This window comes from Apis cerana, linkage group LG1, assembly GCF_029169275.1.
Source record: "Apis cerana isolate GH-2021 linkage group LG1, AcerK_1.0, whole genome shotgun sequence".
In the NCBI taxonomy this organism is placed as follows: domain Eukaryota; kingdom Metazoa; phylum Arthropoda; class Insecta; order Hymenoptera; family Apidae; genus Apis; species Apis cerana.
The window spans coordinates 8507821-8524226 of record NC_083852.1 but is presented as its reverse complement, the minus strand read 5'-3'; the positions used below and the strand labels follow the sequence as shown (position 1 = coordinate 8524226).

Below are 16406 nucleotides of genomic sequence, written 5' to 3'. Positions count from 1 at the left end.
CGGAACATCTATATATAATTGACAACTGAATTATCAATGAAATAGCGCCAAATTCAAAAAATGTTTTTCTTCGTAATTAATTTAATAAATTTTATTATAATGTATAACAATATAAAAAAGTAAAATTTATAATATGTCTTAATAAACGATAAAATTGAATTATATATTTGTTTATTTTTTAAATTAAAATTTAATTTATTTTAATTCAAGCTATTTATTTAATATTTAATTTTTACGATTTTAAATAGAAATTTGAAATTAATCAATATTTTCTAGTATTTATAGTAAAGGAAAATTTTATATAATTAAAATTATATATAAATTATTAAAAAATGTTTTATATATTTAGTTTGACATATTATATCACTAAATAAAATAATTTAAATATCTTAATAAAAGAAATTATATTTATAATTAAAAATAATCATTTCATTTTGAATAAATATAAAATATTTTTATTATTGTATAAATATAAATTTGTATATATATATATATATATATATATATATACATGCTATATTATATGTATATAAATATAAATACATATAATATAAATTTTTAATATCTTATATAATAAAATATATTATATAATAAAAATCATTTATAATATAAAATTAATTGATTATTTTAATTAATAATATTTTTATTTTTATTATATAATTTTATATTTGACAATATTTTGTTGCTGATTTGACAATCTCTTATGAAAATATGTTCTTTTTCCGGTTATAAGGTTGATAAGGTTCATACTGATTTTTCAAATAGTTTTTTAAAATCCGATTTGCTATTAGAAATCTTTTTATTTTTTAATTATATAGTAGTTTTATATGATCTAGATACAAATATTTTATTTTTATTCTAGAAATTTCTAGAAATTAATGATATAATAAATTTTTTTCTCATTTGTTCCAGGTGATTCTATTTATATTTCATTCCTATCACAATGGTGAGTATTGAATATTTATTATTAATATATTAAAATTTTTAAACAATAATTACAATTAATTTAATTTTTATTTTGCAATATTATAAACATTAATAGATATATTAAAAATATGATAAATTAATATAACATAACCTCAAATTAATATCTGAACAATGAAATAACGTATGAAATTTTTTTAGCCCCGAGAAATCAAAGAAATCAAAGATTTTCTTTTAAAAGCCAGAAGGAAAGATGCAAAATGTGAGTATTAAATATTCTTTTATTAATTATACATTATTTATAATATTATATGATTATATATATTAATTTTTTTTTATTATAAAAATTTAGCTGTGAAAATCAAGAAAAATGCCGACAACGTTAAATTCAAGGTTCGATGTTCACGATTCTTATATACTCTTGTTATTACAGACAAAGAGAAGGCAGAAAAATTGAAGCAATCATTACCTCCAGGTATTTATTTATTTAATAATAAAGAATTATATAAATTTTTGGTAATAAAAATAATATATATTAAAAATAATTACATTGAATTAAAATTTTGTTTTTAATAAACATTAATATATTTTAGGTCTTCAAGTGAAAGAAGTAAAAAGAAGTGAACGTATGTAATTGATAGAATAAACTAACTTTTTAACATATATTGTTTATTTCTCTTATTATTACATAAAAATGGGTTTAAAAATAATGAAAATTATAATCAATAATCAAAAATTTCTTAATTTCAAAATTAAAATTTTTTTAATTTTAGTTTTAATTTCATTCAAATGTTATAAGATTTTAATTAGAGAGAGATAAAATGCATGGCTGATTTAAAAAATGCTTTCTTCTTTCAAACATATGTTGGTAAATATTCTTTCTTTCTGCTGGTGATGTAGACATCAATTTTAATTCATCATATGTATCTATACATATATTTCCACTGTTGCACATTGGTCTTTGATCATAAGGATATATGTGATGATAGTTGAATTTTATTTGACATTTCCTTGTAGTATGCTGTGTTTGTTGTTTTAAATATCGTTTTAAAGAACAATATTTTCTTTGACACAATCGAGTTTGAAGTTTCATATATTGCGCAAATAATATTGCTAATTCATCATAGGTTTCACTTATTTCTGATTTATGATTTGATACAGTAAAAATATTTTCATTATTAGAAACTAATTTTTTAGATGTAGAAACAGATGTTTGTTCTGTAGTAAAATTATTTAAATTACAATTAATAAAATTATCGAAATTGTTTTTTGTTAATGAAGTACTAAAATTATCTGATTTTGATATTTTTACAAAACTTTTAGATTCTTTTATTTCATTTTGCAATATGTCTATTGATGATTTCATTTTTTGTTGTAATTTTTTTGAATGTGCACATTTATTTAAATTTATTTGCGATTTTAATTCTTTTGATCTGTCTCTTTTAATTGTATCACTTTTATTTATACTACATATAGAAGTATTTTCAGTTTTTGAATTTATATGTAAAATTTGATTTGTTGTTTCAATTATATTAGATGTATTTGATAATGTAGAATTTGTATAGGAATTGTTTGATCTATATAAATATTTAAAATAATTAATCTATTAATTTAAATTAGATTCAATAGTATATTTATAAATTATTAAAAACCTCTTTAATTTGCCAAGAAAAGTATTTGATAAAATATCCGATTTATCAATTGCAGAATCTGAGAAATATTTTGAATCACTAACTAAATTTTTTGTTAATAAAGAATAAGGTGAACAGCTTGATTTAGATATGGAAATTTTGTATTTTTGTGTATTATCACTAAATGAATCTGTACTTTCAAATTTTAATTCTATCTGCTTGGAACTAATCTGTCTTTTAGAATTGTAAATATTTCCTGAATTCAATTTACATATTAATAATTGTTCATCACTTTGTCTATCAGATTTTGAAGATATTGTTAAAAATTTAAAATCTGTGTCTGAGAAACAAATATCTTTGTCATTCTAGAACAAAAAAAAATATAATTAAAAAATTATATTCAATGTAAAATTAAATATTAATTAAATAATACCTGATGTGACTCTTTACAAAGATTTTTTATATTTTGAGAATTTAATTCATTGTATTTATAATTTTCAAAATCTTTAATATTCCATTTATTTGATATTGGTTTAGGTACATGTTTGTACTTAGTACAAGCTGATGAAAAACACGAGAAAGACATTTTCCAAGATAATTGTTTTCTTAAATCTATATTTTTAGATGTTACTATTTTATTCTGATTTGGAGCAAGTAATTTTTTCTTTTCCTAATCATAAATTTTTATATATATATATTTATAAAAACTAAATTATCATGATTATTTGCATATAACAATTTTTAATATATTTTTGTAGTACTTGTAAAAGAGTCTTCAATTTATATTTATTTTCATTTTGTTTGTTCATGTTTTTTTGTTCATCATGTTTCATGTTAAGTTTTGAATTACGTGTATGAGATTTTAAAAAACGTTTTTTATAAATTTCTTTTATCTTAGAAAAGATGCCATCACTCTTATCTTCATTTCGCCGAGTTATATATCTTTATGAATGTAATTTTAGTATAATAATCAATAACTAAATATGCATGTGTATATATATATATATATACATATATATATATATATATATACATCATATATATATGTATGTATATATATGTATTATAAATAAAAAATATATACAAATATTACATTGCACAAACAAATTATAATAAACCTTTTAAAAATATAAATGATTTGTCCATAGATATAACGATAAAACGTTATAAATAGAATTATTATAATTAAGATGATGAATAATGTAAGAAATAATTTCCAATTGTAAGAACCACTTTCATTTTGATCAATATTATTGTAATACCTTTTCTCGGTATTAGTCATTTCCAACCTTGTCCGTTTAAGTTGCATGATAATTATGATAATTTTGTTATGATAATTATGATACAAATTAGATTATAAAATAAACTATTTGTACATAAAATCACTGTATTTTTAAAAATACAATTCATATATTAAAAAAATTAATTCATTATTTTATTGATAAAAATATCTAAATTGCAAAATAAAACATTTGAATCTGTTACATATTTTTATCTCTTTTGTTTTATTAACAGATATATCATTAGTATGTTATGAAAATTTTTAAAAATAATCAAATTTATCATATCTATATAATATCTGTATTAATAAAATTAATACTGTATAATGAATTATTATTATTATTATTATTATTATTATTATTAATTAATAAAAATTATTAAATTATTTTTATGTAACCATTCTAAAACTACAAATTACAAATAAAGTTATATTTTATATATTATTCACAAATTATTTTTACATCATGTATATCATGTATGCATATCTTAATTATATGCTATATACCAATCACTTACTAAAAACTTATTCATTACTACTTTTTATTTTATTTAAAATTTTGTCATAACATTTTTAGATATTTATTTTCATACATATAATAAAAAATATTTATTGAATTGATGGATATTTGATAGATTGTATTAAATATAAAATAACTATAAGATCACATTATATTATATGATGTGTAATAATATATAATAAATATGCGATTTAATAGGCTCTATATAACTTTTGAAAATTGAAAAAACTCTCTGTACTTGAAAAATATAAAATATCAAATAACATAAATATATATATATATATATATATATATATATATATATATTTATGTATGTTATGTATAAATAATACTATAAGACATTTTAACTCTTTTAAAACAAAACAAAATTTGGGAAAAACTACCAATTAAATTGTTGTCTGAGAAACTCAGACATTATATAATTATGATAGTTTATTGTATATATAAGTAATATCTGTTGTACTTTATACAAATTTAAACAATAGAAAAATCCCCATTTTTTTAAATTAATCTTTATCATTTTCAAAAAGCAAATTATATATGAATATAATTTTTTTGTAATCTTGCTATTCTATAATTATTTATTCATCACATTCATGATAAGTAGCTCTGCAGAAAAAAGAATATAATTAATTTTAATTTAAAAAAAATCTAAATATTTACATAATGATTACATTTATCTAAATATTTACATAATGATTTATATTTATTAGAAATAAAATTACCTTTGTTTGTCCATATTTCTTCGAGATAATCTCCTTCCATGTTCATGTGTAGTTAGGGTGTACCTTTTTGTATGAGGACGATTTGCTCGAAGTTCTCGAGCTTCTGTAATTTTAGCTTTTTCAACTTTTTGCATAAATTTTGCAATTAATTCTGGACAATTTAAGTTTTCTTCTGGTTCCCATGTATCATCTGCTGATGTAAATCCTTTCCAACGAATTAAAAATTCTCTTGTTTTATTCTTTTTAAAATGTACTTCTATAATTTTTTCTACTTCAAATTCTTTTTGATCATCTTTTACATCTTTTTCTTCATCTGATGCTATTATTTGTTTACCTATATTTAATTAAAAAAATTATATAATAATAGATCATTTTTAAAAATTTTCTAAAAGCAAAATAATACCATTTTCTGTCTGTTTTTTTGTATTATTTTTAGGTTTTTTAGATTTTTTATCCACTTTATTTTTTGGTGATTTTGGAGAAATCTCCAACCTTTTAGCTTTGATATCTTCTTCATTTTCTGTATTTTCAGCTAAAAACTCTTCTATTAATTCTGGACAACTTAAATCCTTTTCTTGTTCCCATGTGTCAGAATCTTCACCATATCCTTTCCATCTAACTAAAAATTGACGTTGACCTTTGATAGTACGTTGACTCACAATTTTTTCTACCTAGATAATTAATTATGAATAATTATTATATTTCACTAATCTTATTAAATCAATTTTATATAAATTATTTTTAATTGTAATCTTATAATTTTAAATGAAAAATAAAATATAAACAATAGATTATAAATATAATATATAAAATTATAATATATATATATTATAAAATATATAAAAATTATTTTACGGAAAACTCTTTTTTAAAAAATTTCATTTTATTTTTTCGTATTGAAACGACTTTATGATAATTATGTTATATATTTATTTTAATTGCAATCATATTTATTATATTGCAATCAATAGCAAAATGATATAATAAATCGAAACATAATATATAATACACAAGATATTAATTGTTGTTATATATTGTGTTATGTTATAGAATTGTAATGCAAATCAACGTATTAATAATTTTAAAAAACTAAAAAACTAGTTTATACTAATATAATCGATCATTTTGTGATTACTATATTAAGTTAAATTTTTTCCGACCGCCATAAGGCGGTTATCTACGCTACACGAATTCTTTTCGATCGTTGTTGCAATCGATCGATTTCTTTTTTTTTAATTTTTTTCATTAGTTATGTATCATTTAATTTTTAGAAAGATCAAAAAGTATCAAAATAATTAAAAATAAAAAATAATATTGGTTAAATTGATAAATAGTTGTTAAAAGATAATTGATAATATACATATAAAAATTTTTTAATGATTATATAGAACTGACATTTTTTTTTCATAATTTTAAAATATATTGTAATTAACAACTAACAATGTTTTTTTGTTGATAATATATCAATTCTTTTATAAATATACATTACTTTCAACCGACTAAATACGTGACTATATAGGTTAACTTTTGCATTTTTTTTATAGTAAGATGAATTTTCATAGAACTTTTATGTAATTCTATGTTAAAACAAATCAATATATTATATGTCAATTTTATGCCCTATGATTATATTAGGAATGTTTCAAAAATAAGATGACAATATTAATTAATATTTACTTTTTATGTTACTTTATTTTAAATCTTTTACTTATTATTCAACAATGCAACAATTTAGCAATTTATAATAATTTATAATGATTTAATGGATATAATTGATAAATACAATAATATAATATTATTATATGATATATAATGCATTGTATAATGCATATGTATTGTGTGTGTGTGCGCGCGCGCGCGTATATATATATATCTATATATATATATATATATATATATATATATATATATTTATATATAAATATGATTAGATTTATTTAAGTTTTTTGTAAAAATAATTTATTTTATGAAATGAGATTAATAATCATGTCTTAGATATAGCGTCTTTTTTTTATGATCGCAGAAAATCAAAGTCAATAATGTATACTTATAGATGTATCATGTAAACATATAATTGTAATATATATATAATAAACACAATAAATATGATATCTAACATACCTCATATTCTTTTTCATTATTTCCTTCTTGTTTTATTAAAGAAGATGTTTTTTGATCCTCTTTTTTGAGTCTCTTACTAGGACCAGCTTTTCCGACATTCTTATTTTCTTCTTCTCGATCTACAGCTTGAGTATCTTCAATTTCGGACTTCAGAGTAGAATTTTCAGTTGTTTCTTTCTGACTATGACGATTACGCGAGGGACGCTTTTTGGGTGTACCTCTGCGCGGTGATTCCGCGTTTTTATTTTCCTTTCCTTTCTTCATTTCGTTATTATTGTCAACTATGGTTAAATGACCGACGCCATTTTCCTCGGAATTGCTATTACTTGTTTCAGATTTAGTGTGCTTAGTTTTCATACTTAATCTACGCATACTATTCTCACAACTAAAATTTTTCTATTTTATTATGAACTTATAACTTATAAATCGTTAATAATATTCAAACACTTCCTTATTCATATAATTTTAATGATTTTATTCTTTATATTCAGAAACAACACGAAAATGGTTTGGCGGGTTATACTATAGTCTGAGGTCTCAAGCACCATATTGAAACAAAGATTTTAATACAACGCACTTTGTTGAAATAATGATTATATGCATTTTTAAAATTTTTTTAAATTATAAACAAAATGAATATATATAAAATTTGATGAATCTAAATTATATTGTAATAATATATAAATCTTAATATTAAAAAAATTTCTTTTTTAAATTTCATTTTAACCCCCTTGAAGTTTAAATCTATTGTTCCTGTATATATTTTATTTTTTAAAATTAAAAACTTTGTTTTTCAGAATTAAAATTTTTATTAAAAGATATTCTTTTTTTTTTTATTTTTTTAATAAATAAAAAATAATTTTAAATTTCATTTATTTTATAATTTTTATATATGATTATAAATTGATTATAATGTAAAAATTGTTTGATTATTTTTTGTTAATTATTTTAAATATTGTTTATAAATGGTTTTTAATAAGTTTTAAAATAATTATTTTGGATACAATATTGACTTCTATTGAATTAATTAAAAAATAAACTATATTTTTTCGGAATATTAGCTATATTCTTAAATATATAATAAATTTTTAATAAAAATTATATAAAATTTATAAAAACATTAAAAAATATGAATTGATAATATAAAACTACTTTATTATCTAATAAAAATTATGATTTAATAATATAATATTATTAAATTATTAATATATTATGGTAGATTTTTCTTCTTATTATAATTAATCTTATTATTATAATAAATTATAATATTTGAATAATTTTATTTAAAAAATGAATTTTTTCTTTTCATAAAAATATTATAATCAAATAGAATAAAATATTAAATCAATATTTCGTTGCTTTGGTAACCAAACATCAATTTATTATTTCTGATAAGACATTAAGACAGTACGTTTTATAAGACTTTTATATAAACATTAATATTTATAATAATTGTTATTTAAATTATGGCTAAGTCTGTAACTACATATGAAAAACCTTTACCACATATAAGTAAGTATAATTTTTGATTATGTAAATATAATTATTTAAATATTTACTTTTTTTTAATTTTTTATTTATTGAAATATTAAATCGAAATATTATGTATATTTTAAGAATAAATTATTTTTGAATTTCTATATAAAATATGTTTTTTCATAATAGGTTTAGCAGATTGGTATGCTAAACAGTGGGATCTTCAGCAAAATGCAGCTTTCAAAAGTGAAGATGCATTTAAATTAAGAAATACGGGGAAAATTGTTTGTTCAGAGACAATGGTGAAGACTATTTGGGATACTTACATGAATAATACCCGTCTTGCAGATAGGTAATGAATATTTAAAATCATATGTAAGAAAAATTTTTATTTTATATTATATTTATAGAGTAACAGAATTATCACGTTGGAGAGAACTATTTCAGAATTTATTAGACAAATTAGTTGCAGAAATTAAATTATTAAAAGATGAGAAACTTGATACAGAAAAAGAAATAGAAACTTTAAATTTTCCATTACAATTAACAGCAGAATGTATTTCTATGAGAGATTGTCGTAGAGGAACAGAACTTACATATGATGAAGCTGATACAGAATTGAAAAAAGAACTCTGTGTTATTGAAAATATTAAAAAATTATTAACTCAAAGGTAATTATAAAAAAAATCTGTTCATATTTAAATATATGTTTATGAACGTACAATATTTTATGTAGAGTGCAAGCTTCATGGGAAAAGCTAAATCGTTTAGAAGAAGTAAGATTTACAATGCAATTAGAAGTGGAAGATAAGGATGAAACTATTAAAATAGATAAAGAAAATCTTAATTTAGATAGAACATGTGCAAATATTAGCTATAAACCAAATGCATTAAGAACTCCAAAAGGGTAACAATAAATATTTACATAGAATATATGAAATAAATATAATATTTATTCTATTTTTTAGTTCAATATCTTATGAAGCTTGGTTAGAACATTGTCGTTATGTTAAAACTTTAGCTGATAATGAATTAAGCGATGTATATACTTTTCGAGAAGCTTTAAATGTAATGCGTGAACGTGCTAGAAATGATATTAAAGCTCAACAAGACGCAACGGATTTTAGTTTACGTAAAAGAATATATCAAACGCAAAAAGCTAGAAATGAATTAGAATGGCAAAAACTTAAAGTAAAAAATTTTTTAAATTAAAATTATCATTAATATTTTACATATAATAAACATATAAATTTGATTATAATTTATATGTATATGTAGATTCAAAAGGAAATGGAGATTTTACAGAAAGAAATAGTGAGACAAGAAGATGCTTTACTACATAAAATTGATTCAATAAAATGTGCACAAACAAGATTAGAAAATCGTACTTACCGTTCTGGTTTTGAACTTTGTCGCGATGAAGCTGAATTAGGTTTAAAAGATGAAGTTTTAAACTTGACACAAACTGAAAAAGACTTAACTAAAGTTTTGGAAAATTCAAAGTATGTATAATGGTGTATAATAATTTAGATAATATATTTTAACATATTTTTCATAAAGTGACTAAAATATATTCTACAATATTAATATATTTGTGAAAAACCTTTGGTTGATTTTAACAACAGAAAAATTGGTACACAAAAATATTAATTAATACATATTAATTTTTATACTTATTTAAATCTTACAATCTTACATTAATTCTCTAAAGGTTTCCCGCGAATATATTAATATTTTATATTTGACATATATATTTATTATTTTCTAGAGGAGCATATAATAATTTGGAAGGCTTACTTCTACAAGTTGATAGAAATCTAGATGATAAGCAACATTCTTTAGCAACAGATGTGATGTGTTTAGATATGAGAGCAACATTAAAAACAGGAGATAGAACACGATTGCCAAATGAAACAGATCGTAACATTGTTCTTACACGTATGGAAAAAGAAATACCACTTGAATCATGAATTAATTGGAATTTTTTATATAAATTTAAAAAGAATATTTATTAGATACATAAAATATCTATTTATTATATTATTTAATATTTCCATTGCACACACTTTACTATTTATGTATGCAATGTTTGTATATCATTTTTAATAGCATCTGGATTGGCTTTAATTAAACTGTATTCTGAAATAAATAAATCTGTCAATATTGGTTCTAAAGTTTTTACTGCTCTTTCATGTAATTCTCCAACTTTCTTTGGATCACCATGTTTCATTTCAAATGTAATATAATTTATCCAAACATTTGTATTATTTTTGCCAAATTGTAATGTTGACATTTCATAATATTTTCTTATATGTTTTAATGATATTTCAGGTTGCATAAGTTCTAATTCTATCATCTTTTTGTGCAATTCAAGAGAAAAAGGAGGTTGTAAACAAAGATTATCATATATTTTTCGTGCTTCTTGTATACCTAAAATAAGCAATAATCATCAATCAAATGTAATTTTATACTTTAATTACAATTACATACTTTTTGTTAGAACTAGCCATTCAATGTAAGTAGGTTTTATTTCTTGTGCAATACTTGGATGTCCTTGTAAAGCTGCTTGAAAAACTTGTTCAGTTTTTTCAGGAAACTTTGCTTGTACATGTAGTATTTTTATTTTCCATAGAGGTAATGATTTTTCTCCAAGTATTTGTGTTGCCTAAAAAATTAATGATTATGTATATAATATAGAATTAAAAATAATTCTTTATGTAATTGTACCTTCAAAAACACAGATTCAGCTTCTTTTTCTTCTCCAATAGCAAATAAATATCTTAATCTGGCATGCCAAAGACTTATACTGTTTGATATAGTTTCAGTTGCTGTGTTTAGAATTTCTTTTAATTTATTTTTGGTTGTTTCATCTTTATCTTCAATACTTAACATATTAATCTATAGAAATATTATTACAATTAAAAATTCTTTTCTATTTTATTTAATAAATATTAATTAAATGTCACTAACCCAATACAAATAATATTTTTCTTTTAATTTTTTTACTTGATGTGCTTGTGATAAAGCAGTTTTTAACAATTTTCTTTTAAAATTTGGTAAAGCTCCAGGTTTTTGATTAATTTCTATTAAACATTCTATATATAAAGACCACATTTCTTCAGTTTTAATTTTCTTAACTACTGTTTGATAAACTTTATTACAAGATGTTATACGATCTCTTAATGATGTTTTTTCTGAACTATCAATTTTCATTGTTGTATTATTACTGACAGAAGGTTGAAGAAGTCCTTCTAATTCTCGTCGGGCCATTGTATCCCACATTAGAGGTTCATGAGTATATTCTTGTATCATATCACTAAAAAAAATATTAAAATCAAACTAAAAATAATTAACAGTTTTATATATATATAAGTTATAATATAACTTTATTGTATTTACCTAAGAATTTTATTTTGTAATTTTTCTGTATTATTATGATTTTTTGCAATATTTAATAATTCTATTATAAATCTAATATCTTTAATTCGTTTTGATGCTTGTTGGTAAATGATATAGGCTCTTTTTAGTCCAATACTCATATCATCATCAGTCTCAGTTTGTACTGTATTGTCACCAATATTTTCATTCTTCTGATCATTAACTAATACCTCATCTAATTCTAATCTAAATCATAAAATTAATACTTAAAGAAATAAAAATAATATAAATATTTAAAACTTATAAAAAAAGCAATGATTTACTTGAAAGCATCAATAAATAATAATTGAGAAGTTGGATGTATATGCAAACCACGAAGAAGAAATTGACGTGCAATTTGTTTATTTTTATTTTCTTCTAATTCCCAACGTGCTGCGATATGCCAACATTTAGGTTTATCTTGATGAACTTGTAACATTCTACCTAACATGTGACTAACATTGTTGTGAAAATGCTGCCACATTTTATATTCATATTTATATTTATAAATTAATAATTCAGAAGATTTAATAAAATTATAAATTAAATACTTACAACATGCTTACAAAATTTTATGTAAGCAATCCAAAAACGAATATCATCTTGAAATCTAAATATTGCATCTTTATACAAATGATTTATTTTATTTATAATTGTATAATCAATATCTGATTTCTTTTGCATAATACCAAGTTTCTATTAAATAAAAAAAATTTTTATATTTTTTAATAAAAAATTATATTCTTAATATATTAAATTGAAGTTAAATATTATCTTGCATTCTGATTAAAATTTTATCTTACAAGTTATCTATTTTTTAGAAATGAGTTTTGAGTTAATAAATTTTATTTAACATAATTAAAGCAAATATTAATATTTTATTTTATTATTCATACAGAAATAAAATTTTTGATATAAATCCTGTCCTTAATATAAAAACTGTTTTAAAAATTGAATAGTTTTGTTCTTATGATCAGAATGCAAGACATTATAATTATACTATAATTAATTTATTAATATGTAATAATATACATCTCTGCGTTGTTTAATTAATTTAAGCAGATCCATTTCATATTGTATATATCTTAGATAATCTTCTTTAGTTTTCATATGTCGCTGAATTTTATATTCATATTCTTTAAGTTTTTTTGCGATTCCTCTATATAATTCATAAAAATATTAATTCTTTTTTGAAATACATCACAGAATAACCCTTTCACTTACCGAATTTCATTTTTATCAAAAATTTTAATTCTTTCCATTTGTTCTAATTCGGGAATCATATCCTCGCATCGTTTTTCCACAAATTCTGCCATTGTTACTTTTTTATTTAATTAACGAAATATAATTTAATACAAAAATAATAAAAACACTTTTAAGCATGTACTATTAGTCATACATTAGATACACATAATAGGCATACTACTGATACCTTAATGCTTTATACATTTGTTCTTTTACACGTACATTATGTATCGATGTGAATGGGTAAGCGTTTTACCCATATTTATGTTAAAATTTAATGCAAAATAATGACATATATCAATCGATGATTGATATTGAATTATAATAAATTATAATTAATCAATAATAAATTATATATTTAATAACTTAATAAAAAAATAATTTTTACAATAAATTATTTAGTATATTACATTAATAAATTATTAAAAATTAATAAATTATTTTATTAAGAATATTAAAAATTATACATTTAAATATATCATTTAAATATTAGAATATTAAATATTTTGCGACAATAAACCATAAGATACAGAGAGGAAGAATAATACAAGGAAAACAAATAATGAAAGAAGGATAAAGATAAATAAAAATTATGTAATCAGTGCCATCTTCAGAGTGTCGGAAATGAAACTTATGAATACTAAAAATATATTTCCAAAAATACTCAAAGAATGGCGCTAATGTTAAATTCTTATTATTCCTTTCACTGTGCTTTCAGAGAGATCTCTCAGATATATTCAAGTCTTACTATGCGTTCTACATTTTCGAAATATCTTTAATTGTTAATAGATAGCGTCACTTGTATCAATTCATGTTATATCTTTATTATTCTCTCACTATTGCTTTCTTTGTTTGTATAGTTCCTTCGGTGGAATGAAGATGGCGTCACTTGTATCAATTGTTATATCTCTATCCTTTTCTGACTATCGCTCTCCTTGTTTGTATAGTTCCTTCTGTGAAATGGAGATGGTGCCACTTGTATCAATTGTTATATCTCTATCCTTTTCTCACTATCGCTCTCCTTGTTTGTATAGTTCCTTCTGTGAAATGGAGATGGTGCCACTTGTATTAATTTCTATATCTCTATCCTTTTCTCTCTATCGCTCTCCTTGTTTGTATAGTTCCTTCGGTGGAATGAAGATGGTGCCACTTGTATCAATTGTTATATCTCTATCCTTTTCTCACTATCGCTCTCCTTGTTTGTATAGTTCCTTCTGTGAAATGGAGATGGTGCCACTTGTATCAATTGTTATATCTCTATCCTTTTCTCACTATCGCTCTCCTTGTTTGTATAGTTCCTTCTGTGAAATGGAGATGGTGCCACTTGTATTAATTTCTATATCTCTATCCTTTTCTCTCTATCGCTCTCCTTGTTTGTATAGTTCCATCGGTGGAATAAAGATGGCGTCACTTGTATCAATTGTTATATCTCTATCCTTTTCTCACTATCGCTCTCCTTGTTTGTATAGTTCCTTCTGTGTAATGGAGATGGTGCCACTTGTATCAATTGTTATATCTCTATCCTTTTCTCACTATCGCTCTCCTTGTTTGTATAGTTCCTTCTGTGAAATGGAGATGGAGCCACTTGTATTAATTTCTATATCTCTATCCTTTTCTCTCTATCGCTCTCCTTGTTTGTATAGTTCCTTTTGTGAAATGGAGATGGTGCCACTTGTATCAATTGCTATATCTCTATTCTTTTCTCTCTATCGCTCTCCTTGTTTATATAATTCCTTAGATAGACCGGAGATGGCGCCACTTGTATCAATTCTTGATATATTTCTATCTTTTTTTGACTACTGTTCTCTTTGTTTATGTTTAATTTCGATACTCTGAAGATGGTATAAATTTTGCAATTTTTAATTTATTTCCGTCTTTTTCTTATTATTTATTTTTCTTTAATACATATTTTTATATTTAAAAATTCATATATTCGAAAAATGGTACCACCTTATAATTGACATTATCGTATTATTATCCAAATTGATTGAAAATATTACCATTAGTTGTTCTTAACTTGATATCGTTTTAAAATTCAAATAAAATTATTTTAAAAAAATATTGAAAATTTTTTAAAAAACAATCTACAAAAAACGATATCAATTATTAATATAATTTTCATGAAGAAATGACTATCAAAATTTATTTGTAAAATAATAACATAAAATATTAAAAATAAGTTTAAATAAATTTGTTAAATAATAATTAATTAAATAGGAAACAAGAAAAAAAATTAAAATAGAAATATAAATAATATTAATTTTAATTAATAAAAATTAGTAAATTAATAAAATATGTAACATAAAAAACATAAAAAAAGAAATTAATATATAGAAATAATATATTATTAATATATATATAAATAATATATTATTATATTATATATAATAATATTATATATAAATAAAAATTATATAAAAATGTGTAAAATTATATATTATGTATATATTATGTATAAATTATTATATTATGTATATATTATGTATAAATTATATATATTATATATGTATAAATTATATAAATTATATAAAATTATAAAATTTAAATATCAAAGGAAAATATCAAAGAAGATTCAATATAAAAATTATTTTTACACTGATCGCAATTTGTTACTAACATATCATGTTATAAATTATTATAAATAATTAAAAGTTCAATTTCACGTTGTTTATCATTGACTATCATTACCTCACATTGTCTATAGATTTTAAATTAACTCATTTTTGGTCTAAAATCTTAACTTTATGTTTATTTGCAATGTCTGTATTAAGAATATTCTTGTTAACTTAAAACAAAAAAAGAAAACTTTAAAATGTTGATCATTTGCAATTTAATTTAAAATCAAGAGTTTGACAGCAGTTTGAAGAAGTCAAAAGAAGGATTTACATCGTGATGATATAAATTCCAGAGTCGATTTACAAGGAACAATGATTATAAGATCTAATTCTGATCGGGTATTCAAAAGTACCAATGAAGGGTGGGATCCTTCTTGATTGGCTACCGAAAATAGAGCACGTGTCCAATGATTTTTACAATTGTTATTTGACATGTGATTAACAATAACTTGA

At 21.1% G+C, this 16406-nt stretch overlaps 6 protein-coding genes across 8 annotated transcripts; 2 read left to right on the top strand and 4 right to left on the bottom strand.

The window, feature by feature from the left end:
- The first annotated feature begins 516 nt into the window (after nucleotides 1–516).
- Nucleotides 517–1587, top strand: LOC108003272 (large ribosomal subunit protein eL38). Of its 2 annotated transcripts, none has more exons than XM_062081999.1 (5): nucleotides 517–742; nucleotides 913–946; nucleotides 1126–1186; nucleotides 1277–1399; nucleotides 1518–1587. In XM_062081999.1, the coding sequence occupies exons 2-5, from the start codon at nucleotides 944–946 to the stop codon at nucleotides 1556–1558; spliced, it is 228 nt and encodes a 75-aa protein (XP_061937983.1). In that variant the 5' UTR covers nucleotides 517–742; nucleotides 913–943; the 3' UTR covers nucleotides 1559–1587. The 2 variants fall into 2 exon arrangements, with proteins under 2 accessions (XP_061937983.1, XP_061937982.1); XM_062081998.1 differs by having other exon boundaries at nucleotides 549–733.
- LOC133665639 (uncharacterized) lies at nucleotides 1573–3144 on the bottom strand. Its single transcript, XM_062081988.1, has one exon. It carries the CDS (start codon nucleotides 2288–2290, stop codon nucleotides 1727–1729), a length of 564 nt encoding a protein of 187 aa, XP_061937972.1. The 5' UTR covers nucleotides 2291–3144; the 3' UTR covers nucleotides 1573–1726.
- LOC108003271 (uncharacterized) lies at nucleotides 2406–3141 on the bottom strand. Its single transcript, XM_062081992.1, has 2 exons — nucleotides 2989–3141; nucleotides 2406–2920 (listed from the first exon to the last, which is right to left on the bottom strand). Exons 1-2 carry the CDS (start codon nucleotides 3139–3141, stop codon nucleotides 2531–2533), a joined length of 543 nt encoding a protein of 180 aa, XP_061937976.1. The 3' UTR covers nucleotides 2406–2530.
- Nucleotides 3145–4740: 1596 nt separating the features above from the next.
- Nucleotides 4741–7572, bottom strand: LOC108003270 (chromobox protein homolog 5). The gene is made up of 4 exons (XM_062081984.1): nucleotides 7201–7572; nucleotides 5483–5750; nucleotides 5080–5413; nucleotides 4741–4963 (listed from the first exon to the last, which is right to left on the bottom strand). Exons 1-4 carry the CDS (start codon nucleotides 7570–7572, stop codon nucleotides 4936–4938), a joined length of 1002 nt encoding a protein of 333 aa, XP_061937968.1. The 3' UTR covers nucleotides 4741–4935.
- Nucleotides 7573–7908: 336 nt separating this feature from the next.
- LOC108002575 (tektin-B1) lies at nucleotides 7909–10850 on the top strand. The gene is made up of 7 exons (XM_017064328.3): nucleotides 7909–8712; nucleotides 8866–9028; nucleotides 9087–9347; nucleotides 9413–9583; nucleotides 9645–9867; nucleotides 9955–10178; nucleotides 10445–10850. The coding sequence occupies exons 1-7, from the start codon at nucleotides 8667–8669 to the stop codon at nucleotides 10644–10646; spliced, it is 1290 nt and encodes a 429-aa protein (XP_016919817.1). The 5' UTR covers nucleotides 7909–8666; the 3' UTR covers nucleotides 10647–10850.
- On the bottom strand, nucleotides 10641–14084 carry LOC108002574 (U3 small nucleolar RNA-associated protein 6 homolog). Of its 2 annotated transcripts, XM_017064326.3 has the most exons (9): nucleotides 13318–14084; nucleotides 13126–13252; nucleotides 12649–12789; nucleotides 12378–12568; nucleotides 12076–12300; nucleotides 11647–11992; nucleotides 11404–11574; nucleotides 11167–11341; nucleotides 10641–11106 (listed from the first exon to the last, which is right to left on the bottom strand). In XM_017064326.3, the coding sequence occupies exons 1-9, from the start codon at nucleotides 13407–13409 to the stop codon at nucleotides 10751–10753; spliced, it is 1824 nt and encodes a 607-aa protein (XP_016919815.1). In that variant the 5' UTR covers nucleotides 13410–14084; the 3' UTR covers nucleotides 10641–10750. The 2 variants fall into 2 exon arrangements, with proteins under 2 accessions (XP_016919815.1, XP_016919816.1); XM_017064327.3 differs by lacking the exon at nucleotides 13126–13252 and having other exon boundaries at nucleotides 13318–13655.
- Nucleotides 14085–16406: the final 2322 nt, after the last annotated feature.

Bases quoted from the DNA above. Each gene is read 5' to 3' on its own strand.
- LOC108002575 (XM_017064328.3), top strand. From the start codon at position 8,667: ATGGCTAAGTCTGTAACTACATATGAAAAACCTTTACCACATATAA. The intron at 8,713-8,865 runs GTAAGTATAATT...TTTTCATAATAG, and splicing joins AAAACCTTTACCACATATAA to GTTTAGCAGATTGGTATGCT. The intron at 9,029-9,086 runs GTAATGAATATT...TTATATTTATAG, and splicing joins AATACCCGTCTTGCAGATAG to AGTAACAGAATTATCACGTT.
- LOC108003272 (XM_062081999.1), top strand. The intron at 1,187-1,276 runs GTGAGTATTAAA...ATAAAAATTTAG, and splicing joins CAGAAGGAAAGATGCAAAAT to CTGTGAAAATCAAGAAAAAT. The intron at 1,400-1,517 runs GTATTTATTTAT...AATATATTTTAG, and splicing joins GAAGCAATCATTACCTCCAG to GTCTTCAAGTGAAAGAAGTA.
- LOC133665639 (XM_062081988.1), bottom strand. From the start codon at position 2,290: ATGAAATCATCAATAGACATATTGCAAAATGAAATAAAAGAATCTAAA.
- LOC108003270 (XM_062081984.1), bottom strand. From the start codon at position 7,572: ATGCGTAGATTAAGTATGAAAACTAAGCACACTAAATCTGAAACAAGT. The intron at 5,751-7,200 runs GTATGTTAGATA...TTAATTATCTAG, and splicing joins ATAATGAAAAAGAATATGAG to GTAGAAAAAATTGTGAGTCA. The intron at 4,964-5,079 runs GTAATTTTATTT...TTTTTTCTGCAG, and splicing joins AGAAATATGGACAAACAAAG to AGCTACTTATCATGAATGTG.
- LOC108002574 (XM_017064326.3), bottom strand. From the start codon at position 13,409: ATGGCAGAATTTGTGGAAAAACGATGCGAGGATATGATTCCCGAATTA. The intron at 11,342-11,403 runs GTACAATTACAT...TTAATTTTTTAG, and splicing joins CTGAATCTGTGTTTTTGAAG to GCAACACAAATACTTGGAGA. The intron at 11,107-11,166 runs GTATGTAATTGT...TGCTTATTTTAG, and splicing joins ATGGCTAGTTCTAACAAAAA to GTATACAAGAAGCACGAAAA.
- LOC108003271 (XM_062081992.1), bottom strand. From the start codon at position 3,141: ATGTCTTTCTCGTGTTTTTCATCAGCTTGTACTAAGTACAAACATGTA. The intron at 2,921-2,988 runs GTATTATTTAAT...TTTTTGTTCTAG, and splicing joins TTTGTAAAGAGTCACATCAG to AATGACAAAGATATTTGTTT.